The sequence below is a fragment of the Nasonia vitripennis genome, chromosome 2 (genome assembly GCF_009193385.2).
Source record: "Nasonia vitripennis strain AsymCx chromosome 2, Nvit_psr_1.1, whole genome shotgun sequence".
Lineage (NCBI taxonomy): Eukaryota > Metazoa > Arthropoda > Insecta > Hymenoptera > Pteromalidae > Nasonia > Nasonia vitripennis.
The window spans coordinates 33,816,898-33,844,113 of record NC_045758.1 but is presented as its reverse complement, the minus strand read 5'-3'; the positions used below and the strand labels follow the sequence as shown (position 1 = coordinate 33,844,113).

General features: G+C 46.5%; 2 protein-coding genes across 9 annotated transcripts in view; one reads left to right on the top strand and one right to left on the bottom strand.

Annotated features, from left to right (window-relative positions):
* Nucleotides 1–20,438, top strand: part of LOC100120260 — a 90,166-nt gene extending 69,728 nt beyond the window's left edge. Inside the window, exons 4-16 of one of the 2 annotated variants that reach the window (XM_008218059.4) lie at nt 1,070–1,421; nt 2,550–2,605; nt 2,863–3,011; nt 4,286–4,491; nt 4,611–4,657; nt 5,800–5,937; nt 6,827–6,862; nt 7,711–7,904; nt 13,877–14,102; nt 15,253–15,382; nt 16,433–16,740; nt 16,807–17,005; nt 17,214–20,438. In XM_008218059.4, the coding sequence (XP_008216281.1) occupies nt 1,070–1,421; nt 2,550–2,605; nt 2,863–3,011; nt 4,286–4,491; nt 4,611–4,657; nt 5,800–5,937; nt 6,827–6,862; nt 7,711–7,904; nt 13,877–14,102; nt 15,253–15,382; nt 16,433–16,740; nt 16,807–17,005; nt 17,214–17,378 (2,206 nt within the window). In that variant the 3' untranslated portion in view covers nt 17,379–20,438. Of the gene's footprint in view, nt 1–1,069; nt 1,422–2,549; nt 2,606–2,862; nt 3,012–4,285; nt 4,492–4,610; nt 4,658–5,799; nt 5,938–6,826; nt 6,863–7,710; nt 7,905–11,848; nt 12,075–13,876; nt 14,103–15,252; nt 15,383–16,432; nt 16,741–16,806; nt 17,006–17,213 lie in introns of both variants that reach the window. The other variant, XM_008218060.3, reaches the window with a different exon arrangement.
* LOC103317905 (adenylate cyclase type 10-like) lies at nt 19,555–25,485 on the bottom strand. Of its 7 annotated transcripts, none has more exons than XM_031924315.2 (21): nt 25,270–25,479; nt 25,066–25,201; nt 24,859–25,002; nt 24,594–24,800; nt 24,250–24,524; nt 23,894–24,177; nt 23,693–23,833; nt 23,417–23,569; nt 23,136–23,353; nt 22,878–23,043; nt 22,598–22,807; nt 22,420–22,532; nt 22,270–22,351; nt 21,943–22,199; nt 21,623–21,885; nt 21,436–21,556; nt 21,183–21,366; nt 21,008–21,092; nt 20,828–20,924; nt 20,477–20,767; nt 19,555–20,287 (listed from the first exon to the last, which is right to left on the bottom strand). In XM_031924315.2, the coding sequence occupies exons 1-21, from the start codon at nt 25,410–25,412 to the stop codon at nt 20,132–20,134; spliced, it is 3,726 nt and encodes a 1,241-aa protein (XP_031780175.1). In that variant the 5' UTR covers nt 25,413–25,479; the 3' UTR covers nt 19,555–20,131. The 7 variants fall into 7 exon arrangements, with proteins under 7 accessions (XP_031780175.1, XP_031780177.1, XP_031780173.1 ...); XM_031924317.2 differs by having other exon boundaries at nt 24,931–25,002; XM_031924313.2 differs by having other exon boundaries at nt 24,859–25,201.
* Nucleotides 25,486–27,216: the final 1,731 nt, after the last annotated feature.

Sequence of the window (27,216 nt, the reverse complement as noted above, 5' to 3'; positions counted from 1 at the left end):
TCCTTAACAAGCTCATTCTGTAATTCCCGAACGTTTTTACAATTTTGCAGTAAATAATTATGATCTTCAAAAGCCGTAAACAATTACCGGCATAACGAAAATGCTCCCGCGGCAGCAGCGCAGCGTACTTTTTCCTCGACGGAATAATCAACTTCTTTTTCTGACTTACACGCGCTCGCGTGTATAATGAAACCGAGAGAGTAATTTGCGTTTTACCGCGAATTATAATGTTGATAAATAATTCGCTGCAAAACTGGTTCCAGATACACACACACACACACGCACGCACAGTTGATACGAAGCTGCTAAAGTTTACGTAAAACTCTTCGGTTGCTGCACTCGCGCGTCGAGAGCATGAGAGATACTTTGTAAAAGTGGCAGCTGCCGGCGCGGTGTTTCTTTTTTTCCACTCTTATTTTTTTAGATTTAGCCGTGAGCCGCGGCGCTTTCTCCTCGATGATAAGTGTAGCGGACTACTGCACAGCGGGGTAATGCACGAATTCGCGCACGCGGGCATTAGCCGATAAGAGAAGGTTCTTTTTTCCTCTATATACGCGTTATCCGTGTGGATTTAATGTCTCTGGCGATTTCGTATATAAAATATTAATTTACAGGAACTCGTGAGCTGCCGTGTAGGCCGTGAATCAAGCGCTAGAGCAGTTCCATTCAATTACAATATTTATCGCATCAGCCGTATTTATGCGAGCGGAGTCTTCGAACGATAAGTGCGCGAGCGTTGTGCCAATCCGAACGCGTACTGCTAATTTCCATAGGCAAATATTGAGAGGGATATGTATATGAAAATTTCGAGCGATTAAATAATCGCTTTCCGCTCTCGCGTGCAGGCGGCTCGACGTGACTCGGATACTTTACGAGCTTGTGTACGGCAAATCCAGTGCACGGCGGTGCATGATCTATCTAAAAATATACCAGCAGCTGACCGGCTAATAAATTTCAATGCTTTACGCGCCGCTCAAGGACGTACACCAGTCGGCGTAACTTCATTGTATAACGTTATGAATTTTTTCACCATTACTTAATCTCATTAGAAAAATTGAAACTGTTCCAGAGCCGAGAAAGCCGAGTCGATCCAGCAGCAGCAACAGCAGCAGCAGCCCCAGCAGCACCAGCAACGCGCCTCGCACCAGCAGCAGCAGCAGCAGCAACAGCAGCACTCGCAGCGCACGATTCAGCGTCAGCCGGTTACCGTGAGCTCGCCGTCGGTATCCCCCTCGTCCATCTCCGATAGACAGCAGCAGATCCGTCATCGCCAGCAGCATCAGCGAAACTACCAGGACGACGAGTACGAGCCCGCCTCCGAGATCGAGAGCGACAGGCAGCAGCGCGTCTACAGGGGACAGCCCTCCACCGTCGGACAGGTCGCTCGCGATCGCGATGGTCTCAGGAGGAACATCATCACCGTGAGCAATTTATAAAAGCCACAATCAATCTGTTCTCCTCGCGTGATAGAGCCGTCGCTCGACGACAAAAGGAACGAGCAAAAAGCGCCTACGAAATTACCCGAACAATGCTCGATCGCGAGGCTCGATCGATCATCCGCGTGCGCTTCGTGATATGCCTCGTACGCTGCAGCATCAGGTGAACGCGAGCGAAGCATGGCGCCTCGAAGCGGGATGCCCCGCGGTGACGCGCGTCTTTTTCTCCGTTACGCTTCATTAGCGACCTATACAGCCTATATATATATATATATATATATATATATATATATATATATATATATACACTCCTGTAACTGTTCTAGTGCCGTTCGACTTTCGATTTCGATTCTTCCTGGCTCGGATAGAGCGTGTACCCCATAATACGCGCTTGATCTCGTTGATTGCCATTGATAGATGCAGCCGCGGTGTGTACAGCTTTGCGATCGATTTGCTGTACAAATTGAAGGCTCATTACATCCGATGCCGACGCTTATAGCATTGACTTTGATCGATGATTTTTTGCTCGATATTTATCGTGAGTTATACGAGGAGATCATAGATCGGAGAAGTTTTCATTAGCCTGATTCGTTCGACGCGACCGTGACTTCTTCATCGATATTGTGTATATAGAGTTACCACTCTATCCAGCGGGAGAAAGCGCTGAAACAAAAATACGAATTTTAACATATCATACCCTTTAATGAGCCCGTGCGCTCGCGCGCTAAACGTCGGATAAATAGCCGTGCGAAAATCCTCGTGATTCATTTAGCCTTTACGACGCGGAAGTCAATCCCTCGCACGGAGTAGTTATACGGCCTGCGCGCGAAATTCGGTAATAAATTAAGTTCAAGGCTCTCATTATCGCGCGCATCGTATAAGGCGAAAAGAGGCCGCATGATTAATAATGCGAGCGCGCGTGTATAACTGCGCCGCGTAAATTTTAATCTCTCTCTAGTTTTTCACCGGCGAAATACTCGCAGACACCCTAATTAATACGCGAGAGAGAGAGAGAGAGAGGGGGGGGGGGCGAGATGAAAAATTCTCTCATACGCGACACTGAAATTTATGACTCGCGCGGCTGATATGATAAATGTGATTTTCCACTTTCAGGAGAGAGAGAAGGACAGGATCGTGAACTCTCGAGCCCAGACGGAAACTCATTACAGGTTAGTGCTTCGCTGTTCGATGCTTGATGAATTATATGCCTCGGCTATTATGGGAAAAAATTCAATTTATCAAAACTACGAGTTTTTTCGAATGTGAAAGTTCGGTTTGTTGTCCATCAGTATGACGAATCGCGCGTTCCTATTCGATGCAAATTTTTTTCTTCTTCGAGAATCCTTCAAAATCAGCTGTCTTTCATTTTTTCGAATGTATACGTTGTGACCGGTGGCAGGACTCACCGTTTCCCGTTACGTTTCAGGAGCGTGTCATCGGAGTCGCCGAGAATCGCCAAGACGAGTGCCTCGACCGCTGCGCCGATTGTTTCGAAATCGTACTACAGCGAGCCCGATCAGAGCTATCCTTATTACACCATCTACGATGACGACGTCTCCATCTACAAGGATGACGGTACGAGCCGATACAAAACACACACACACACACACACGCTGCACACGTCTATTATATACCCTGTTCTTTTTTTTATCCTCGCGGAATTAATACCGATTATATAAGGATGCGAAATATAAGCTCCGCAGAGAGGTCTTGATTAGATTTTTTTGGAAATATGGCTTACGTAAGCGCCGCTTGCTCGCTGGCGCGACTTTCTAAAGCAAAATCCGCGCCTATGCAACATGGGAATGGGTTTTTGAGAAAGTCGATTTTGTCCACGCGACTATTATGTGTGTAGGGAGCGACCCTTTTGATAGTTTTACCTCGTCCGCGTGGGCTAGACGCGTGATTGTTGCTATTTATAGAGGAAGACTCGGCTCTTGATGTATGGGATATTAATTTCACTCTTGATCGGCGCGCTTAAGCTTTTGAAAGTTCGCCCGCAGTTATACGCTGGGCTGCGACCTTATACCTCGGGAGAGATTCATTAGCCGTGTTAAAAGTGAAGCGGTCGATTTAAGAATCAGCGTCGTATAAGTTTGTACTTCTGTTGTGCACCGGTATACGTTGTAAACAATAATGTAATTTGAGAATGCGATTCTCGAGCGTCGGATTTTAATCGCGTTTCTGATTTATTTAACGAGGGTAATTATTTCAATAAATCACACTTCATTATTTCGCCGGACGATTTAAAAACGAGACTGAAATATATTGCATTGTTACTTTCGATCGCAATGAACGGTGCCATTATCGTCGCAATTCTGGGTTAAATTTATGACTGATACTAATATTGTTTTATAATCTCGTAAACCGTAAAGGTGGATAGGCAAAAACGAATTGAGAGCCAATATAGGAGCAGCTCATCTCGCAGACTCGACAACGTTCTAGTTCTCGTTGGACAATGAAAATTTTCAATATAGTGGACCTTCCTCATTTACATCAGTTATTAACACATAGGCTTTTTCAAACCCCGGGGAAACAATCGCCGATCTCGTGCCGGTTGCATATTAATCAAGTCTGATGAACATTTGCAATTCAGATCTCGAATAATAGCTATTCAATTTCTTGCTGCATCCCGAGGATCCTCCAATTAAGAAAGTGACTATTCGAAACTAAACAAGATTGCGCGCACAAACGCCGGAACCTTCGAACAGCTTTTTACCTCGTGCCAGATTCGTGTACACAAAGCCATGCAAAATATTTTCCCAAAGTGATCGGCCTTCGGTGCCGTTTGAATGAATTAACCCACAATCTGACTTCCGAGACAATATCGCCTACTTCTTCCTGCGCAGCCGATTACAATCAATACACCGTGAACACGTCGACGCCAGTCCAGCCACCGCCACCGCCTCCTCAGCAGCAGAACATCCGCGCCGAGGTGTCGCCCAGTTCCAAGCCATACTCCCAGAAGCCCAAGAAGGTCGCGGTTCACGAGGCCGACAAGTACAACATCAACCAGGACGTCACCATTCAAGACTACGATATCTACGATAATCAGGTGCGTTTTGAGAAAGTCATCGTTGTTGTTCTATCCATATGCATCGGCTTCGATGCGATGACGATGTTCATATCTCTGTATATCATTATCATATTGACTTGTGTTTTGTCGGCTTTCAGCACATCAGCAAAAACAAATTCCGCATCACCGAGGGGCAATCTCTCAGGTATACACACGATTTATTATTCACTCGTAGCAATTTACTTTTATCGATCGCGAGCGTGATTTCATCGATTTTTCATCGCATTGATTGAGGAAAGCCGGCGATTTATGGCTGTCGTTTGAATTTATTGGCTACAGCAGCTTCTGCAGAATGATTCCTCATTTCGGACTTTTCTTATTAATAACAAATACAGATGATGCGCTTGAGATCTTATCGAGCGAAAAAATCAGTGAATGAAGCCACAAGTTTTCTCTCATGCACTGAAAACAATCAAAAGTCGATTCTCGTATTCTTTACGATTATTTTCAATCTCCCCGCGGTGTAACTGTTCATTAGTGCATTGTTATATAATTAGAGCAACGCGCGTTGCTCTCAATCAAAATAGCCGGGAAAATTACGATTTATTAATGTTTCTCTCCCAAGAGAAAAAAAAACAGAGAAATACCGCGCGCAACCTTATTTCTCTTGTATCGCAAGCGCGAACGATATCGGCGCACCGACTGCGGTTCGCCCCTTTTTGAGAACCACAGCGCGAAATCTAGACGGACGTGATTGCGCTCCACGAATGGAAGAGATCTATGGCTAATTAATGTTTTTTCTCTGCCGGGGAGACAAAATTAGCCACTTGCCTTACATAAATGCGGCATCGTTACCCCAATTGTCTCTGGTAACGAGGTTGGCGAACGATATCAACGTAAAACTCGATGTCCGCGTTGCGCAAGGCGCGTAATTCCTTTAATTCGCGATTTAGGAGCTATTTAAAAGTCTGATGTTTACGGTCTACGCATTCGTAACAAAGAGACGATGTACATGACTCGGCTTGAAATTCCGGCAAATTTACTCCGACAACATTAGCGCACTCAAACATCAGAGTGTATATACCCGCATTATATGATAAAGAGGACACGCGTCGAGCATTATATTATCGTACGCTGTGTAATTTCAATCAATCATCGTTCCGCAACGAATTAATTTCCACGGCGTATATAATATCTTAAATTTTACAACGCGAGCGCGTGCAGGATAATAGAATTATAAATATAAATCGTCAGGGCTGCGAAATAAGTAGACGCGGAAGAGTTAAGGTTTCCCGCGAGCTAATCGAGTGTCACGCCAATTCACAACGCTCGTCTATAACGTTTCAGGCCAAACGTTCTCAGCCATCCAGTCGTCCATGTGACAACGCCAAATGCCATAATCGACACTTTCATCCCGCTGACCACAACCACCCAAAGTCCACCGCCGACAACAGCTCGCTCTTACTCCGCCAGTGTTCCGCCAAGGTAAATCGATACTGTGTATCCAATAACTATACCAATGCATGCGCACACGCTAACCAATCCGCAATGAAGAGATAACGCTTGTTTACCTGTTCTCTCTCTCTCTCTCTCTCTCTCTCTCTCTCTCTCTCTCTCTCTCTCTCTCTCTCTCTCGCGAACGAGACGTCGTAATCCGAAGAAAGCAAAGAAGCGGCCCGCATCCTCAATAAAAGCGAAGAGCCCAGTTCTACCGCAAAAACACGGAATAATCAGATCCTCGCACATACATTATACAATCGCGGGATGCATCACACGCGATGCAGTAGCCGCGGAATAACGACTGGGGAACTCGTGCTCGTGCGCAGCCTGCCGATGAAAGTGTGAAAGCGCGAGCAGCGGTAAAACGCCGTGTGTGTGTGTGTGTGCGTACACTCTCAAGGTCGACTTTACGGCTCGCGAGGACTGTATCGGTGGCACGTCCCTGTCGTCATTATCATCATCGGCACCGCGTGTTTATACGGTATACTGCTCTATTCCGGGAAGACGAGGAGTTGAGTGCAAAAAAAGAACGAGTGCGAGTCGGCCGAGACCTAATTGCACGCAGCCGGCTCGCGATATGTTTATGAAGCTACCGCGACGACTCTTACTATATATATATATATATATATATATATATATATATATATATATATATATATATACGCCTCGTCGCTGCAGTGCGCTCTGCTCGCTTTCTCCCGCGCGCGGGCTGTCGATCGGCCGGTCATGAAAGCGCCTTTATTAGCCGGACGCTTATTCTCTCTCTCTCTCTCTCTCGCGCGCGCGCGCGCGCGCTCGGGTTTTAACGGTACGGGCTTTTTACGATTTTTGCGCTCGGTTATTAATGGCTCTTTTTTCTGTTTTTCCGTTTCAGAGGTCGCCAGCAGGTCAATCGGGGAACAGCACCACCGTGAGTTGAACATTTTTGTGTGTTTTAGATGGGATTCGGAATTATGCGTACGTGAGCTTGGATTTTGAAAATGCGAAAGGAAAGTAAAGCCGCGAGTCGGATTATTAATGCGGATAATCTTTTCTCTCGAGAGAGAGTCCGGTGCATCGAACGAGCTTGAAAAGGAGAGTGACCACTTTCCGGGCGGGATATGAATAAATAATTTTGAAAATGCCTCGGAGGCAAAGACTGTACGCGCGTGGGCAGAAACTATAGTCTATAAATTCTTCGGACGATATCGATCATAGAGTTTGGACAGAGAGTTCGAACCAATTAAAATCTGTTCGAACCGGAACTCCGTAATGTATACATCCGGTCAGTCCGTGTGTCCCGCACAGCAATTAATCATCCGCGCTGTCAACACCGAATATTCTACCCCCCAAATCAAGAGATCAGATAAGAAAAAGGAAAAGTGTCTCGCGTACACGCCTTTCCAATTCGTAGAAAAGAAACAGCTTCGCGCGACGCGCGCAAATAATACAAATCACGCGCAGCGTGTGACACATAAATCCGTGCGCGGCCAGAACAGCTGCATCGAAACGAAATCGAAGCCATAAAGCGCATCGCGCACATACCTCGTGACCATGCAAGTATACACCACAGGTAGATGTATACATGGAGCAGCAGCGCGAAAGTGAAAATAATCCGAGACCGCCTTGGGTATCGCGATCGCAACGATTGCGACACAGGCGCGCCCGCTTACGTAAAGCTCGCGCATACTTACATACACGTATACGCCTCGTATTAGTATAGCAAAGAGCAGAGGCCGAGTCAAAAATAAAAACGACGACTTCCGTGTACTCGTACAGGCGTCATCGTCCGACCTTGAAACCCTCGACGGAGATCGTGTCGAAGGCCCAGGAGTTCGTGGACATCTACCGCTACCCACCAGTAAGGCCCGCACCAATCTACCCGACTCCCCAGGTTGACAAGCCCGCCGCCAAGTGCCGCAAGGACGTATGCCTGCTTCCGGACTGCAGCTGTGGCGGAGCCGACATTCCAGGTACGGACGGTTACTTACCCCGTTTTTTCTTTCGTTCATACCGATCCCTACCGATTTTAATGGCTGCTATGGAACCGACTTTTTACCCACAGCCATTGTTTGTTTTGCGCTGCTGAAGTCGAATGACTTGCGTAACACAGTTGGAAATAATGCGGAGCTTTTACAGTCGAAGAGCGTACTCTTGAATTATTTTTAGACGAAAAAGAGTAATATTCATATGTAGAGCAGCACAGATCAGCTCTATTATATTCCGAGTCATCTCTTAAAAAGAGTAACTGTATATCTCGATAGTTTTATAGATCATCAGCGTGAGAAACGCGTTCGACTACAGCCCCAGCCATTCTCTTATTCAAAGCGATTTTATTGCGCGCGCGGTCTGTATAGGAAACGCTTTTTTCTCGCCGCTAAATTATAAGTAATATTTCGAATTATAAAGCGGGTTTATTGGGTGCACGGAAAAGATCGTATCGGTTCATCGTAAAATTACACGTCTAATAAAGTCTTTTTTATGCAAGCAGCCTATACGTTCACTCGAAAGGAACAGTGTTCGATAGACAAGTGTTCCCGGCTTATTGGATATTCTCGAGGTACACACAAGAGTCGAGAGGTGCAAAAATCGGAGATACAATCGATAGCTCGAGTGATATAAATGGATATAGTTTTTTCAATGAGCTTTCCTTATTAAACCGAGCAGAGGCATTGATACTCTAGAATGTATCCCACGTGCAACGTAAGACTTTGCATCGATATATTCGAAGTATTACAAAACTCTCGCGTAAAAATTGTGATGTGTTTTCTGATCGGAATGTAACTCCGTTATGTAAGCTGTATCAATACCGATCTTTCATCTTGTTTTGATTAACCATCGCATTATCGTAAGAACACATTTTCACCACCGCTAAAGATCGGCCGCTCGATAAAACTTTCATCAAAGTTTCTCGATTTAAATTCCGCGTTTTAATTATTTTCGCAGCCGCGCAGCCGATTCCTCGAGATCACATTCGAAATAATTAACGAGCAGAGCGCCGATCGATGATCTACATCGATCGAGCTAAATACTATCGATCTTTACCCGTAATTAATCCGACTGTATACCTCTCCGGGAAAATTCAAAACAAACCCATTCATCAATCAGAGAAAATCGTCGAACCGATCCAAAACCGATTCATCAGCTCGGCCTCGACCCTTATAGGAAGAAAAAAACTTTCCAACAGCAGTCCGCACACAAAAGAAGTGGCACTTCCGAAACAAAGCGCGTAGGCGTCTATTTACTCGGCTGTCGCAACGGTCAACATTACCTCCCGTTAAAGCGCGACAAGTGCTCGGGGCCTCGCGACCGAAAAAACACACGAGAGCGTGTATATACTCGGCCCAAAATCGTTCCCCTGACGCAAGAAAAAACAGACGCGTGCGCGCACTCGCGTTCTGAATGTTGATTCTGACGATCGATTCGAGAGCCGCTTGCAGGACTTTCTCCGATTCTAACGTTACATGCTCGGAGGCGCGCGCCGCGGTAGAAAAGTGAAACAGATACACATTGGCGAACTTTACGGCTGCTCTCCACTGACCGCGTACACGCGTTCGCTCGATTTATTATATTTGCGCTACGTGCTCGCGGAGAGAGAAAAAACATCGGGCTGTGTAGCGTTTTCGCGAAAAAGTTGTATTATTCGTAAACGAAGGTGTATATACACGTATGGGAGATAATGAATAAGGGCAATTTCGTCTTACGCGTACAGTATTACGAGTCATTGAAAACTTCTAATATACCTATTGAAATGCAACTTTTGTTGCTACAAAGTACCGCACGTAATCTGGAATAACGAGTCGCGTGCTTAACAAGCTCCCACTGCAGCTAGCAGCTGTATGAAGTAAACGCTCCATCTTCGTATAGCAAAAAGTCGATGTATACATAAAAAGAAAAATCGGCACAATAATACCTCGTAATAAATTCCGGCTGTCCGTATATATTCTATAGAGACAGAGCGAGCGATACTCACCGTGAATTCCGAAAGAGGTCACGCGTGTCCTTCGCTCGTACGGGTGTATACTCTCTCGGAAATCGCAGACGCGCGTTATAATTGGCCGCGCGCAGCTCTACTGTGAGAACTATATAGCGCTCTGCGAGAGCTGAGAAATCGCGGGTGGAAATTGCATTCTAATAACCGCGATATGTGCGGAGGCTGTATGTAGAGCGAGATGCCGATTTTCAGGAGCGCGTGGGAGTGAACGTTTGCGTAATGTGGAACACTGTCGCTGTATAGATACTGGATTTTATAGATACAAATTAGCAGCGCAATTAGCGAGAAACGCATGGATATTCTCTCAATGTCAGGTTCTCTAAATAGTGCATTATAAGTTGCGTGTTATCTTACCGAATCAAAAGCGCGAATCGCTCGTTACTCCCGACAATGGAAAGGCCGCCGCATTAAAAGCTCTCCTATTAATTAACGTCATTCTCAATCAACGCGAACTCTCTGCACATACAGCCACTTCCCAATAACGGATCGAGAACAATTCTCAATGCAGCAGGCGCGCGCAATCGAGCCAATTAAATTTGTCACTTGATCGGCAGTGGTCTAAGCGCGTTGCGCAATACTTTTCATTATCAGCTGGTGCAGTATGTAAGCAGATCGACGCGCGATATATATATATATGCAAGTGAAACGCGCCGGAGTAGCAGGCGTCCTTTCGAAAATCGCGAGCACGCGCGATAACGTCGTCGCGCTCGCGCGTGAGAGAGTGAGAGAGAGAGAGAGAGAGAGAGAGAAACCGTATGCGTATACGCGTGTTAAAAATCCGCGTGAAAGTTGCGCGTTTTCTTTTTTGATATGAATTTTCGGTTTTATTGGCGCCACGCTCGCGCGCGCTCTGTTGACGGAGAAATGGCCTTTACGCACACAGGTGTGTATGTGCGCGCGTTCCTTCTTTTACGATTAGAAATTTATATCGATCACTGATCGTGAAATCGTGATTTACAATATAATATGCCTTATTCCCTATTTTTTTCTCTAAAAACGGAGCCACGCCTGCAGCCGCTTTTTATCGGAGCCTCTTTCGACAGAGCACTCAGCTCGTAAAACAATACACCTTGATCCCCTTTTTTCATGCGACGTTTTATCACAGCCTGGCGTGTGCCAAGGTTTCGCAAATACGCAATAGCCTGCAAGAGAAAAAAAAGCCGCCGCCCATTCCCTAATGAATTTAATGGCATATCTTCGCTTTCATTGCGCCTTTTTATCGGTGAAATCGCGATAGCCGCAGAGGAACCGCCCGCAGGAGGAGTAAGCGCGGCGGCACTTTTTTGTCACCGTGTAGCCGCCGCCGTTACGTTGAACGACCGGTGCAGCGCGGGTTTCACCTTCGCTACTGCTGCGACGAGAACCGGAAATTGGCGAGCCAATTTTTTTCCTCCTGCTCTCGAGACTTTTCGTCGACGCTTTGGTGTATACCATATACGCTGGGCGAAAAAATACGCCGGCACGAACTTCTTGTATACGGGAGTTGCGCGCGCCGAGACGACGAGCGAATCTATGCTTTCTGCGGCTTTTTGTCATCGCGAGCGCGGATGCTGCTAATTTCGCCGTTACAGCAGGGGCGTGCGTGCGATGACTTCCTCGAGACTTTTTCTGCCGTATACTTTCTACAGAGACTCGAGGACGTGTATCGTTGAGTAATCGACTACAGCTAGCGCAAATTGTTTCCAACTGTGTTACATTCTTCAGACCTATATATAGATTTAAGTACCCCTCACGAATTGCCCTGCACTCAAAACCCATCGGAGAGCCTCGGCGGTCTCCTTTCTGTTCTGACTGATCGCAAAACCGAATACAATCAAACGTCCAAGGAACTGATTAGTGTGCACGCACACCCGCGCGTCGTCCTCCTCCCCCTCCCTCGGGGGCGAGGCTCGGCGATAACGTGCGTCGCCCATGATACTCTAGGTGGCATAGCGCCCGAGGACACGCCGCAGATCGTGCTGCTGACCTTCGACGACGCCATAAACGACCTTAACCGGCAGCTCTACGTCGATCTCTTCGAGAAAGGCAGGAAGAACCCGAACGGCTGTCCGATCAGTGCGACCTTCTACGTGTCGCACGAGTGGACGGATTACAGTCAGGTCCAGAACATGTACGCCGATGGGCACGAGCTCGCCTCGCACACCATTTCGTAAGTGCTGACGGAGACTGCGTGATCGCGAAGGAGGGTTGCTCGAACCCCGCAAGATCGACCGAGCGCGATTTAATGCTTCGTTAGGGGCGATCGTTTAGTCTCGCTCGAGAGGAAAGCTTGATACGCCGCGCTGCGCTCTATAGCGATCGCAATATCAATGAATCGTGAAGACTTTCCATTTTTCAACCGATGCCAGAGGCGGAAACGCCGCTGCGCTTAATACGCTATCGCGCGCGGTAAACGATCGTAATCAACGTTATGGACTAATTATTAACTTCTGATAGATGACGTCGATGTTTGTGCTGATTACGCTAGTTGTTGATGAAAATTTTGTGTTTAACCGTGAATAACACGCTAGTGTATAAGCATAACTGTTGTTGCTAATCGAAAAAAATCATACACAAAAATTGATACATTTATTAAATCGCCGCGCGTATCGGTAAACTGCACACTGTATGCTCGGACGTGTCTAATAATTCCAGGCGCCTTTTCTAATTACCGATCTCTCGCGCTCGCGCTCGGAAATATATGCATCGGCACGCGCGCAGCATGCGCCGCGTGCATTATAATAGCCCACGTACGCGGACGAGAGCGAAATCGGGGATCAGCGCTGCAATGAGCCTCGATTATTTCATTATTCCATACCGGAAGGACTTTTGCTGCTGCTGGATACTACTCGCCTACTGCTGCTGCTGCTGCATATCTGTCTTCGTTTTTTCTGCCATATCCATCGTCTTCCGGCTATTTGGACTGTTCTGCAATCTAGGATATTATATATACGTCATGTGCATTTATAATACATTGTCCGTCACTGCTGCGTACACTCGATTTATTCCTTGGAACGTTGATGATATTATTATTTTCTTTTCAAATATTTTTAGATCTCTCGGTATACCGGCTCTGCGCGCGCGTTCGAAGATGACTTTGAACTTGTCATTTCTGGTTTCATTAAGTTGCCTAATCACGGCACAATGGGCAGCCTTGTTCACTGAGAATCGAGAGCAGTTGTTACCTACGTGCAAAACTCTGCGGGAATTCGCACTTTCCCTTTCGAAAATGCCGATTCTTTCGAAGTAACGCACTTTTCGCTTTTCGTCGAAAGTAGCCAGAAATAAATTGCACATACGTAACAGCCGAAATATAGAAAAGGATCATTTCGAAGTCACTTTCGACGCGTTGAAAAATTAAGTCAGCAGACAAAGGAAGCGCGACTTATCGAAAAAAAAAAAATTCGCACGCGCGAGCAGAGCCGACTGGGAGACGTCGCCCCATTTAAATAATCCAGCCACGTCCGCCGAGGGAAACCATACGCATACGCGACTTTTCGCGCTTATTTCAATGCGCGCCAGAGACTATAGCAAGTTTCTCCCGTCTCCTTGCCGGGGAGCGCGCACTTTAAATTCGCTTATTAAAACCGAGGGGAAAAAGAATAAGTAGCTGAAAAATAAGCGAGTCATCCTCTCGGCGTTTTCTCTCGACAGACCTGGCTGGTCGCTCACCTCTGCGTAGAGACATATACATATATTACATATATCTCTCAACGTGATATACTAATACATCGCAGCACTAACGCATTCTGTGTTTATTTCTTTCTTTCTCTCTCTCTCTCTTTCTCTCTCTTTCACTACATTTACGAACATGACTCACGTACAAACGCTTCTTCAACCCACTTACACGTGGACTGGCATACGGCTGTGTTCAACCGCATAACATAACATACACACATCTTCGATCTAAACCACGACTACCAACACCACCACCACCACCACCACGAATCCACAACTTCAACCAAAAAATAGGAGACTACCTGCCGGAGGAGATCCCCCAGATCGTGCTGCTGACGTTCGACGACTCCGTCAACGACCTCAACAAGGGCCTCTACGCCGACCTGTTTGAGAAGGGCAGGAACAACCCCAACGGATGTCCCATCTCGGCTACCTTCTACGTCTCTCACGAGTGGACCGACTACAGCCAGGTCCAGAACCTCTACGCCGCCGGTCACGAGATCGCCTCGCACACGGTCTCGTAAGTAGTCATCAGGATTGTGGACTCTCGATGAGCAGCGGCGACGATGAAGATTCGACTTTTCGTTTTTAATCTTCATTTGCATTTGTGTCACGCACGCTTTTATCGTTATCTGTGAACATTATTTTTTTATCACTGCTGATGGTGTTTCTGATGGCTTGGTATTATTATTATTATTATTATAGCTTTACTCGCATTTTCGCAATAAGCGCTGTTGATGCTCGACTTGAGCAGATGTGTTTTGTGTAATAATTATATGCCTTGTACTAAATATCATACTCGATTGTAAAACGACGACGTGTCACAATCGAGAAAACACGACTTATAGAGAAAGAACGAATCAATCCCGGCGAATTGAGAACAAGCGCGCTCGCGAGAACAAGGAGGCATTGTGCCTAATAAACCCGCGTCGTCGGCAACAACATGCTTATAGGGTATATTTTCACGGTGACGGCGCGAATCATCAGTTTCAGTCTCTCATACACCTTCTACGTATATACCCGCGCTACCGTCGCTCTATACATACACGATCCGCAGCGGCACCACAGGAGTCGCGCACGAAACTCCTCTCTCTCTCTCTCTCTGTCATTATGTCAACGCCGTCATTAAAACGTCCAAACGGTACACTCTCGCGAATGCACGTATATGTAGCTACGCTTGCCTGCTGAGTTACCTCCGAGCGCGAACGAGGCGGATTACCATACGCGGGAGCGAGAAGTTCCTCCCACTCGATCCATTTATTGTGACGAGGAGTCGATGCGCGAATTAATACAAATTAGCCCGATTGAGTCGCGATGTTGCGTGTCGGTGCATACGTATAATCGTACGCGAGCGGGATAGGCTTTTATTAGACTGTAGATACCTGTGATCTTCGACGCGGATTGATATATCACGGGAAATCAGCTTTTCGTAACAGGACGGATAAACGTTCTCATTACCGTGATCAAATTTTTTAGAAATAAGAGATTTTTACGCCAAAAATCGACACGTATTATACTCCAGTTAAAATTTCGGCCTTACGACTTTATATTAGCCATAAAAGCTGATTTCCTGCTCCGCGTCGAGGCTACTCTAGTTATACTCGTGTTTATGGATACTTAACACATTTCTTTTTTCTGCCCCTCCCCCCCCCCTTTTTCCACACGTGCAGGCACAGTTTCGGCGAGCAATTCTCAGCACGAAAGTGGTCTCGCGAGGTGGCCGGACAACGAGAGATACTGTCCGCTTACGGAGGCGTTAAGCTCGAGGATGTCAGGGGAATGCGAGCTCCGTTCCTCTCGGTAAGTGCCAGAGCGCTCAAAATCTCATACACTATACTGCGCGCGCTAACTCTCTCGTAACACGCGGATTATATTCGGCTTAATTTCAGCCCAATTTACAGCGGGTATTCCATTGCGCGATTGATTATTCGAGCATAAAACTGCCAGGTAGTTTGAAACTTCGCGCGGAATTACACGAGTAGGCTACTTTTAATAGAACAGCGCGTATTACAGGCCTAATCTGTTGCGCGTCTATTAAAAAGTGAGCTGTATACTCCTCGCGTGCGCGCGGCTGTTCCATAAATCTTCTTTACAAGCAATCAACCAGGCGTCATAACTTTTCGAGAAGGAATATCAAGGAACGTAATGCACAGCCGCGCATGCGGCTCTTCGAACTTTCGCACGAGAGCTGAGAGGGCATATAATAATCCGACGAATTTTCACAGCTAATCTCGTTGCGCAAACTGGGAATCATCCGCCGCGACGTATAACCGATGGCCTGCAGGCCTCTGAGTCGTGTACTTACACACTCGCTCGAAAATACGCCGAAAAGCAAAAAATCCGCGAAACTGTAACCCTCTATTACACGCGAAACATCGACACGCCTCGAGAAATGCGATGTTTCCCAAGCGCGGTTATTAGCGCGCGATTAAAACTGCTCGGGGCCACGCGCCCGATGCGATGCCGCAATCTATCCACGACGAAATGCAGCCTATGCGAGTTTATAGTTGTACGCGGCTTTACGCGCGGCGAAAAGGATGACACTATATACATTCTGCGCCCATTCGCGTAATAACACATGTGCCGCGCGTAACCTTTTGACACACGCGGGAATTTCTCGGCAACGTTCACTTTAACGACGCGGCTATATCGAGTGTGTAGCGTGGGCGTGCGCGAAAAAAACGAACGCGTTTCACCGGCACTGGTGAAACGCGAACAAACGAAGCGTCGCGCCTTATATGCGCCGATTCGAGGTCGATTTTTTTTTTCAATATTTTCGAAACAAGCGAGAGTTAACGCGTGCAAAACACTCGACACGAAGACAGCCTCGAAAGTAACGAATGTGTACAGGTGGGCGGCAACAACATGTTCAAAATGCTGTGGGACACCAACTTCACTTACGACTCGTCGATGCCGATCTACGAGAACCGACCGCCCAGCTGGCCCTACACCCTCGACTACAAGCTCTTCCACGACTGCATGATCCCACCCTGTCCCACCCGCTCCTACCCCGGACTCTGGGAAGTGCCCATGGTCATGTGGCAGGATCTCAACGGCGGCAGATGCTCCATGGGAGACGCCTGCAGCAACCCACCGACCGCCGACGGCGTCTACAAGATGCTGATCAAGAACTTTGAGCGACACTACACCACCAACAGGTATAGCTCTATTTTTTTTTTAATACGAATTTCGAGAAGAGAGTTCGAACGAATTTTTACTTTCAGAGCGCCGTTCGGTCTGTTCTACCACGCCGCGTGGTTCACCCAGGCCCACCACAAGGAAGGCTTCATCTCGTTCCTCGACACCATCGTTGCCATGGACGACGTCTGGGTGGTCACGAACTGGCAGGCGCTCCAGTGGGTCAGGAACCCAACGCCCCTTGCTCTCCTCGACCGATTCGAGCCATTCCAGTGCAATTACCAGGTTCGTTTTTAATTACAGGCGATTCTCCCGATTCCTCATTTCGTGAGAGTGGCAAAATAAATTGGAGTCGTGTTGCGCTTATTTTTGAAAGGGAACAAGTTGTTTACGTACGGAAGAATAAATCTTTTTGTGATCACACGCTGATAATTATCGCATCAGCGCATGTCGCATTGAATTAACGAAAATCCTTTCTCGCCTTGATCCGCAGGACCGACCGAAGAAGTGCAACAACCCGAAGGTATGCAACCTGTGGCACAAGAGCGGCGTGCGCTACATGAAGACGTGCCAGGCCTGTCCCGACATCTACCCATGGACCGGCAAGACTGGCATCCGCAGCAGTCGCATCGACAACGACATCGACGGCCACGAATGAGCGAAGCTGACCCGATGACTCTCTTTCAGAGGAACGGCTGAGAAAGAGCGCGCGGACCTCCTCCTCGGGGGCTCGCCAACCTTTTGCTGACAAAGGTGTTTCTACATGTGGATGTGATCTTTTAATACGTGGACGTGTGTGCGTGCGAGCGCGGAATGGTGTTACGTGTGGTATATAGTAGCAGTGAAAACTCGTCCGGTTCTTGGCTAAACTCGCAGGAACTCGATGAGCTTTCGCGCTTGTGCGATTGTAAATTTTTTCAAATTTTATACATTGGACTCTATAATTTATACGGTGATGATGATGATGATCGATCGCACTGCCGGGGGGGACGAGATGAATCGCTTTAACTTTTGTGTCATTTTTGCGGGGGTGTTTTTAATCAAAACAACGAAATTTTTTACGTGTGACAATCAAAGCTGACACGGAAGATCTAGCTTGCGGGCGAAATTAGGCTGCCGATGGATCGGCGGTGTACTTATTTTTGATATATAATTATACTACTATTGCGTAGACTATTTAAGCAAGCGCGAGTTTTGTACGTTCGGAGGATGGACGTCTATATCATTATCGATATATGCTTGCACAAAAGTCGCGCTTCGACTATGTACGAGAAGAAAAAAAGTCAAACTTAGAAGAATTTTTTTACATTATCGCACATATTAGTAGCTTTTTTACAACAAAACCATTTTTCGCAGCCAATTTTGCTAAGCTTGCTTTCTCGTAATGGATAAAAAGTTCTTACAAGTTGCTTTTCTTTCTACATCTATAAAAGTATACACGCATGTGGATTGTTCAAAATCAGAGTAGAGTAATAACATTTTTAAGATTTTCAACGCGCTTGGCGCGTATAACCATGACAATGCCGAGCTTGGCGTAATAATCCTAGAGAAATAAGAATTTTCAAAAGTTTCCAGTCTCTCACTCTGACTCTGAACTAAATTCATAATAAACTCCGTCCTATTCTTCGGAGGAATGGCCTTCGACTTCGCAACTCGGGATTGACGAGGCAGTAAACGGCTGCCTCGATTTGCAATACTCGATTTCTCTCTTCGGCGAAACTGCGTACGCGTCTATTTTGCAAAACTCGATTTGGCCTCTCTCTTTCTCTCTCTCTCACTTCACGTGCAAAATGAAGTTATTAAACATCGTTCCCAGATAGAATCTTCTTTCATGCCCGGGTGCGAAGGCGAAGTTGCAATAACGATAAACAATTATAATGTAACGCGTATACGTAATTAACGAAAATCGGCGGGAGCAGGAGAGAACGCGGCGGCCGAGCCGAGTACGCCGAGAGCTGCGGTATGGGAAGAAAAGAGCGCCTGCACTTCGGCTGCCGATCGCGATCGCTCGATCCGCGAGCACAGCTTCTGTGTTGCCGTTTTTCGATCGGCGCGCTGATCGCCGGCCGAAGGCGACGCCCTGCTATTATTATTATTATTATTATTGCGGAAATTCGATTCGGTATATTTATTCATCTATTTTTCTGGAATAATTTTCGTCTTCTAGATGCACTCGTATTATTTTTTCTTTCGAAAATCGGCAATCCTCATTTTTCGTAGCGAAAAATTAACTGCTAATTTGAAAAGTATTTCGTTCGAGCTCGTTTATAATTTACAGGAGTCGGTGGTCACTGGCCGCTGTAATCTTAACAAGCATCGTCTCGCTGAAAGCGTTGAAAGGTAATTTCACGCTTGGAAGAGTCAATGGTGTGCGCGTGCTCAAATTTTAAATACAATTGCGGTGTCTCGGCCTTTACAATTTTCAGCTCCTTACTTCATTCGTCTCGTGTACATATTTATGTCTATTTTACGTGTCTCGAAGCGTTTATTTTTTCTGTATCTTTTTTATCTCATCGAAGATAAAACTCACGAAAAGCAATATAACGAGCTAATTCGGCGTACTCGGCGTCGAATCATATAGGTGAATTTTAATCGACTGTTTTAAGCTGCGATTATATACGACGAGGGAGAGATAGGGAGAAAGAGCTCGAGGAGCGCGCGTATATAAATCACGGATTTTAGTGTCATTAAGTGTGTAATAACGCGCGAAACGATATGAGCTACATACAGAGTTTTGTTCCGGGAGGGATCGCATGGAATGAGAATCAATGAAGCGGTCATACTCGAGGTGATGCCTAACGGTATCGATTTCCGATATCGACTGCAGGTGTTTCTTTTTTTTCGAAATTGCAATGACATAAATTTTGCTGATACCGATCGGAAAAGCAAAAATCTTACGTAACGGCTCTACGATTTTCCATCTTTGTGGGCAGGATTTTTACTTTTCGAATATTGCTTGGCTCGAGTTTCTCTTGGATTGCGAGAGAAGAAAAATATGAAATATATATGATTATCGAACGTTCGATAGGTTTTGTACGATTAAGACGTAGCGCCTAAGAAAGTAGTGAAATAAGTATTTTCTAAGTATTAAGATGGAGATTCGACTCTTCGGCAGAAATTCTTCGTTATTTGAAATTAATATGTAAATATTCGTAATAGACTGCTTGAATTTTGTACCGTGCTAGTTGTATTCGTGTTTGTTTTTTTCTTAATTTAAAAAAAAAATTGACGATTTGCAGAGTGAAGAAAGTACTTTTTAAAGCCGATTTCTCCAACCGCCTAAACGTATAATGTTCAATTTGTTCTGTCTTTTATTATATCATACATTACTACAGTTACATTACGATAATAAGTAAGATTATTAAGTTCATTTACAACGTCCATCACCTTTACATTGAGAAACGTAGTAGGTCATATGTAAGAATCAGGAATAGGAAGAGAATACAGGAGGTTGGACCAGTCGTTAATGTCGAACATGTCAACGTCTTGCCAAACGATCGCATTCCGATAGCCGATATTTTCTTCCCAGTAACGAGCCATGTTATTGTAACTTAGAGCTTTCCAAGTCTACGCAAAAAAGGAATCAATCAGTTATATCATTGCCTTCTCTCATTTTAGTCTATCATGCAAATCTTGTATTATAACTACATTTTAATCAATTTTTATAAATTATTACATAACGCAAATCAAATAAATATAACAAGTATATATATATATATATGTAGAGGATGTGATTTTCATTTTTGCCCTACATACGATCCTCACGTTTTTGTTGTGATTTATCCAGGCCAGCGCCATCAGGTTCTTCTCGAGCTCGGCGCTCTTCTTCGCCTTGCGTAGGTAGGACTTTGACGTCAGCGTGCGAGCGTGAACCAGACTGAAATAAGCTTTGAGCAGGTAGTAGTGAGGCTTGACACAGTCCGAAGTCTTCGCCACTTCGTCCAAGACCCTCATCAGCGCTTCGATATCCACCAGCAATACCTCCATCTGACTGCCCTTCTTCATATTGATACACCGCGTGAGCAGCAGCAGATGACACTCGAGTATCTAAATTTTTTTTTTTTTAAATCAAGCACGAAACGGATAATAATTTACGCGTACACCAACCTTGCAGAGCGTTATTATCCTCGAATAATCGTCGGCCCGCAGATCCGTGGTAAAGAAATCCAAGCTCATGACAAACGAAGTGGAAGTCAGGTCTCCTCTGAAAGATACGCGAATTTGATACATCGAATCACCGCAAAGTTACGCAGTCTCGCGTGTATATGGCATGTAATGATGTATTACTTCCGCAACTGCCACGACCACAGCCCGGCCAAAAGCCGCCTCAGACACTGGGAGTCCCGCAGAACGCAGGCGTCCGACTTTCCCGCTGTGTACGGTATAGAAAATAACAAGTTTTCTCATCAATCGAGTCTCGATCGTTAAAATCACACTCGCGCTATGAACATATATGTCAGACCGAGTATTTTCCGAGCGTAGCAAGCGCACGCCTCGTAGCTTTCTACCAGGATCCCGGCGTCGAGGAGCAGATCCATGCACAGGGCATAATACCAGGTCGAGGCTGATTTATCGACGTCCTCGAACGCGGTGTCGCGCAGTTGCTGCAGCGTGTCGACCGTCTCGCAAACTCGTTTCAAGCGCATCTTCCATCGGCGCGAAGCGTCGTTATTAACTTGCGGGATTTGTTAGGAGTATAGATATAAAGGACTCACCAGAGCCTGGATGAGCAGAGGCAATATCTCGAGCTCCAGTCTGATCATGTGAAAGGACTTGGATATGCGAAGAGACTTTTCTCCGAATTGCACAGCTCTCTCCAGGTGTCCTCGTAATAGGCTGATGTTAGAATGTCACGTTGCAGCCTTTTGCCTGTATTCTATATGTCGAGTGGCTTTCGGTTACCTGACTTTGAACATGGAAAAGTACACATGGCCCAGCATCGCGATGTCCTCGCAGTGGTTCCACTTGTGATTGTGGTTGATGGCGAAGAGCATGTACTTTTCGACGTGACTCAGAAACTGCAAGTCCCCGAGCTTTCCGTAAATCTCCACGATAGAAAGATACAGCTGGCATTGGTCGTAAAAACTGCTCGAATCGTAGCTCGAGAAGCCGAAGAGAATGCTCTGAAGCGCCGCGAGTTTTGCCGGCTTTTGCCGATGACTTATCTAATAGATTCATCGAAGTGAAAAATCGAGTAAAAAGATGGTACGATTACTTTTTACCATCAGTATGATCGACACCAAACGCAAGCAGGCTGCTGTATTCTGTCGTATTATGGCCTCTTTTTCGCGTTGATAGCAGTCGACGTTAACGGTGGGATACGTGCAGGTCCAGCGAATGTTTTGACGCATCTTTTCGTACATCGTTTTGTAGCACGTCAACTGCTCGGTCGAGCTGAAATTGTCTTTGAACATGGACAGCGCCTCGACGTAGTTCGTTTTGGCCTGAGGATAGTTGCCGAGAAGCATGTATGCGTTTCCTAAATACGAAAGATTGTAAATCGTTGATTAAAAGCTGACTCCAGCTTTGGTGCGGGTCGAGGTACTTACCTCGCAAGCAGAGGATCATGCTCTTCTTGATCATCTTTCCGTAGAGCGCTGGATTTTTCAATGCGTCGTAAGTGTTGAGGTACTATAATAAAGAGCGATGCCTTTTTATTAATGGATGAAAAAAGGTTGTGTTTGTAATTCGGAACTGACATCGTTTCTTTCGTCGGCGTTCGCTAAAAATCTCAGCGCGTAACTCGGCTGTCCGAAGTCGATGAGAGCCGCGGCGTATTCCATGGTGAAGTCTATGATCTTGTCATTGTTATCTACAACGGAAATAAAATATCGGTTACTTGCAACGAGACCAACAATATCGCTCGTAAAAATTCACCAATATTCTCGATGTGCTGTTGAAGCTTCATGAAAATACAGTCGATCACGCTGAGACAGCGACAGTTCCTAAAATCTACGTGACCAAAACTGTTCAAGTTCAACGCCTGATCCGTATCCTCGTACGTCAGAGGATGGACGCGAGAGTTCCTGCCAACTTGTCTTCGGCCCCTTCGTTTTGCAGGCCTGACTTCGCACAATTTCTGAAACTCTGGAATTAGCGAGAGTCAAAAACGAGATGAAAACGTCAGTTCTCCGAGAGCGACAATATTTGCGCTCACCGTGATTGTTGTCGGCTTTGAAAGAAGTGCGCATAATGGAAATCCCCGCGATATCAGTCGGTCTGCTCTCGCTCGCTAACGAGTAAGCTTTCAGGCTCTGATTCTCGATAAGCGGCTCTACAATACTCGTCGCCACGATCGGTATCGACGGCTTTACGATTTTTTTCTAAAACGAACAACGGCAATCGCAATGACAACAGTATAGTCTTTGAAAATGTTTGTAGAAAGCATTTCGCGCGTATGCAAATATCAACCGACCGACTTTTCCTTTCCGGGAATCCTCAAAAACGAGCCGCCGCCGCACGCGGCGCACTTCCTCGCGTCTTTCCTGTAGATCTCCACGACCCGAGCGTGGAACTTTTTTTTCTCGCTCTCGGCAATCTGCTCGTAAACCGCGCGCTGAAAGCTGGACACTTTGAACTCCATGAACCGGCAGTGGGCGTATCGGGACAAGTGCTCTTCCGCAGGTGGAATGTCTGAAGCGCAGTCGGTATAATATAGAATGTATATGTGTAACGTGAAACTCGCAGTAGGCTTACAGCGCAAGTGACAACGACAGCGCAGCAAGTGATGCATGTCCGAGAAAGTACTCCTCGGCTTGAAGGAGCAGACCGCGAGGTCGCCGACCTTGGTGCTGCGCCTTTGCAGCGCGGCGCATTCGAAAATTCGTATTCGTATCAGATTTTCTATGGCTGCAACGGTTGGGAATTTCAGTCGATTTTTTTTTTTTGTTTCTTTACTTTTGTTTTTCGAGAGAGACGCGTGACAGGTATTTATGCCGTCGATTCGTTCTGTTCGACTAAACCTTTGATTACCTGTGGCAGTTCTTAGCGACTGGTGATTGGGAATTATCATCTCCAGCATACTGCGAGCGAACACCTTGCCCAGCACACTTGCGCATTCGACGATGTCCTGCTCGTACGCGGATAGCCTCGCGTAAATTTCCAGCGCCAGTTCTGCGCGAAAGATATGAAAATGAGTAATGTCAGCGACAGTAATCTCAAGTGTTGATCTACCTGGAATGTCATAATCCACAAACGACTGAGCAATCCAGAATCTCTCGTTCGCGAGACAAACTGTAATCCTGGCCCTCTTGTTCCAGGGCACCGGAGGCGCGGCTTCGTCGGGAAGCAGATCCGCGGAGATCCGCGTGATCGACAGAGCCTCGGGAAAAATCAGGTTCATATCGCCGGCCTCCTTCGGCGTCAAGCTGACAAAGTCGAATCCGCAGCAGAGAACGACCAAAGCGAGGAACAGCTCGTACCAGCCTGGATTCGTCACTCCCGAGTTCAGCACGAAACTGCGCGCCAAACCGAAAGAAAAGAATGCATCGACGCTCACACGTGTAACGAGACGATAAAGAATCGCATACTCGTGCAGCTCGAGCGAAATTCCTTGCACATCCAAAAATTGGCATGCCAGAGACGATAGGGATCCCCTCTCGAGGCCGGCTAAGGTGTGTCGCGTGAGGCGCTTATCTTTGCAGATGTCGATCTCGACTCGCGACAGCTCGTCCCATGACTCCGGCTGGAGAATCGTCATCGCGAGCACGAGGCTCTTGTTGCCCGCCGCGTGTGCCAAGAACTGCCACGACATGTAATCCATGTATTGAACGTCGTCGAGCAGGATGCAGCGCTTCTCATTGTACTGCACGAGCGAGTATAGACGTTGGATTTTTTTAATGCCCTGTTAGATTCGTATCTTATCGAACTCAACTATTTTCAGGATCTTGTCGAAGATGCCGATGGACTTGCGATGACGCTTCCAGTCCGAGTCGCCGATGTACTGCTTGGAGAGCTTGAAACGCACTCTCAGAATCCTGTTGAGGTAGCAGAGATCGTCGGCCTGTATGGCGCGGCCCAGTTTATCGCTGACGTTTCTCTCGAGCTCGTCCATCGTTTTGCAGTCGTCCGCCTCGAGGATCTGATAGGAGCGAGATTTTGCAACGGATTCGCATTATTCTTACGCGAGTGCGTTATACCTGTTCGAGAATCTTGTAAATGACCGCGTACGGTTTCTCTGCGAACGACGGATGAAGGACGAGCTTGTGTACCTTTATCTGCCGGGCGCTAGCGATTGTGGCGAACGCGTCCAGCACCCGCGACTTTCCGATTCGACTGTCACCCTGCGGGTGAGCGTGAGGCGAGTAATGCGCGTGTTGTCGTTGAATACTTGGATAATGACGAACCTCGATCAAGATGCCTGCGTGGGCGCGATCCGACAATCCGATTTCGTCTAGAATGTCGCCGAAAAGTTCCGTTTCTTCAAATCTGCTCAGGATCGGGTACGCGTTTTTGAGGTCGTTCGTATCTGGATAATCGGTTCTATAAAGTGGAACCACGATGTGAACAATTTTTTCGTCGATCTATACGTACGGAAAGTCCTGAATTACGCTTCTCTGTCGGAGAAATTAAAGACGTATCCTTTCTCGAATCCCCGCAAATTTATCAATCCCGCCGAGGTGAAATTGCTCTTCTTAATGCCGCTGTAAACGAGCGTATCCAAATCGCAAGTAACCTGCAGATAAAATCGCATAAAACGTTAAGCACAGCTTTTCCTCCTTCGAGCATCCAGATACGCGCCTTGTCGTGCGAAATGAGCATCATATTCTCGGCTTTCGTGATCGGAGGGCCGATTACGGCGTAATGATGACGGGCGACGTGACCGATAACCGTACAGCAGGATATCCCTAAAAAGTATAGACAGTATGACGCTTTATCGCGCATACTCGCACACGGCGATTGCGTTAAAAGTCTCGCGAAAAGCTCACCCGTCGAAACACCCACGGAGAGCCCGTCGACGTGAGTCAGGCGCCTCAAGGAACGCAGCAACTTCCAGGCGCGCGAGATGCCAAATCGGCAGTGATTCGAATTCTTCAGGTAGCTGCGAACGCCGAAGACAATGCGGAACACTACGCTCGCCTCGCGTAGGCTCACGTCCTCGACGCATCCGACGTTTTCGCAAGCCCTACAATGGATTTATTATGTATGCGTGTATTTTGCGAATTAAATAATACGCCGCGGAGATCGATCACGCTTCTTGACGACGGCAATTTGCATTCGCGATGAATTGCTATGCCTGCGTTCTTCTCGACTTACTTTGCGATTATTGCGTGACATTTATCGGCGAGATATATAACTTCCGATACGGCGCAGCTTACGGGGAAGACTTGGATCGAGACTATTGTTACATTCCTCATCTCGGTTAGGTACTCCAGCGGGCGATCGTTTTCGATCTGGATATTGTAGGCGCGCGTTATGTTTGTAAATAAAAGTGTGTATTCGATAATTTACCTGTTCAACTACCGATCTAATTACGAAGCTCTTCAGAGACACGCCCAGCTGGCTTTTGCAAGCGTCTAAAATCGTGTGCCGACCTACGCGAAAATCGTTGCTAAGCATCGAATAGGCATTTACATGGAAACTCGTAAACTTACTTTCCATTATGTGTCGTTCGGTTTCTCGACTCTGCACGATAGCTACGCAGTTGCGATTTTTCATCGTGTCAAGCGGAGAAGAAGAAGCCTTTGGCAAATTCTTCTCTCCAGCCTCCGGCTTGCAAATTATCTCCACGTTCTTTCTGTCGGTCAATATCCTTGAGGAATCGTGCTTTTTGAGCTCCTTGGTTATCTGCAAGCTTTCGATCGCTTAGACACTTTTTGTTTCGAGATAATTATAGTGAGAAGAAAAGCATACTCTGATGTGGTTCTTGTCCTGAATAACGTAGACGTAGTCGCTCAAAATGCAGTGTTTCCACGCGCTCTCTCCGAGAACAACATCACTGGGTATGCTAATTTTGATGGCTTTTCTAACTGCCGTCACTGGCTCGCCGGTGATAACGTAGTGCAAAACGTCGCTCTCGCCGATCACCGAGAAAGTGACGCTTCCAGCTGTGATGGCAGTCTTTATCGGAACTGTCGAAGCGTGTGTGTCAATTTTAGTCATGGCACTGCTTTTTTTTTATGGCTTATGGCATACCTCGGGATAAATCGAAGAAATCGATCTCCAAATGCTGAGCAGCCTCTTTTATCGCGAACGAGCACGATATCACTCTCCGCAGTAATTCGTGCAGTAGTTCGTTCTCGTTTTGTTTCCACAGTGACAAAATACCGTTTTCTAGGCGCAGAAAGCACACGCATACATTATTTAGTTGAAAAAAAAATGTACAGTATTTTACTTTCACCTGTGAATTTGAGTACATCCCCTCCTTTGAAACAAACTTGTTCGATAATGACGCTCGTGTAAAGGTTAAAAATCTTGGATAAGCCAGAACTTCCGTTGTACTGGCCATTGCAGAATTCATCGAAGAGCGAATATAAACCTTCGTTTGTGAATAAATG

Excerpts from the sequence above, each read along its gene's own strand:
- LOC103317905 (XM_031924313.2), bottom strand. The coding sequence starts at position 25,412 with ATGCGATTTTATCTGCAGGTTACTTGCGATTTGGATACGCTCGTTTAC. Across the intron at positions 23,354-23,416 it reads CTGTCGTTGTCACTTGCGCT|ACATTCCACCTGCGGAAGAG; the intron begins GTAAGCCTACTG and ends ACTGCGCTTCAG. Across the intron at positions 21,367-21,435 it reads CTCTGCTCATCCAGGCTCTG|ATGCGCTTGAAACGAGTTTG; the intron begins GTGAGTCCTTTA and ends CGCCGATGGAAG.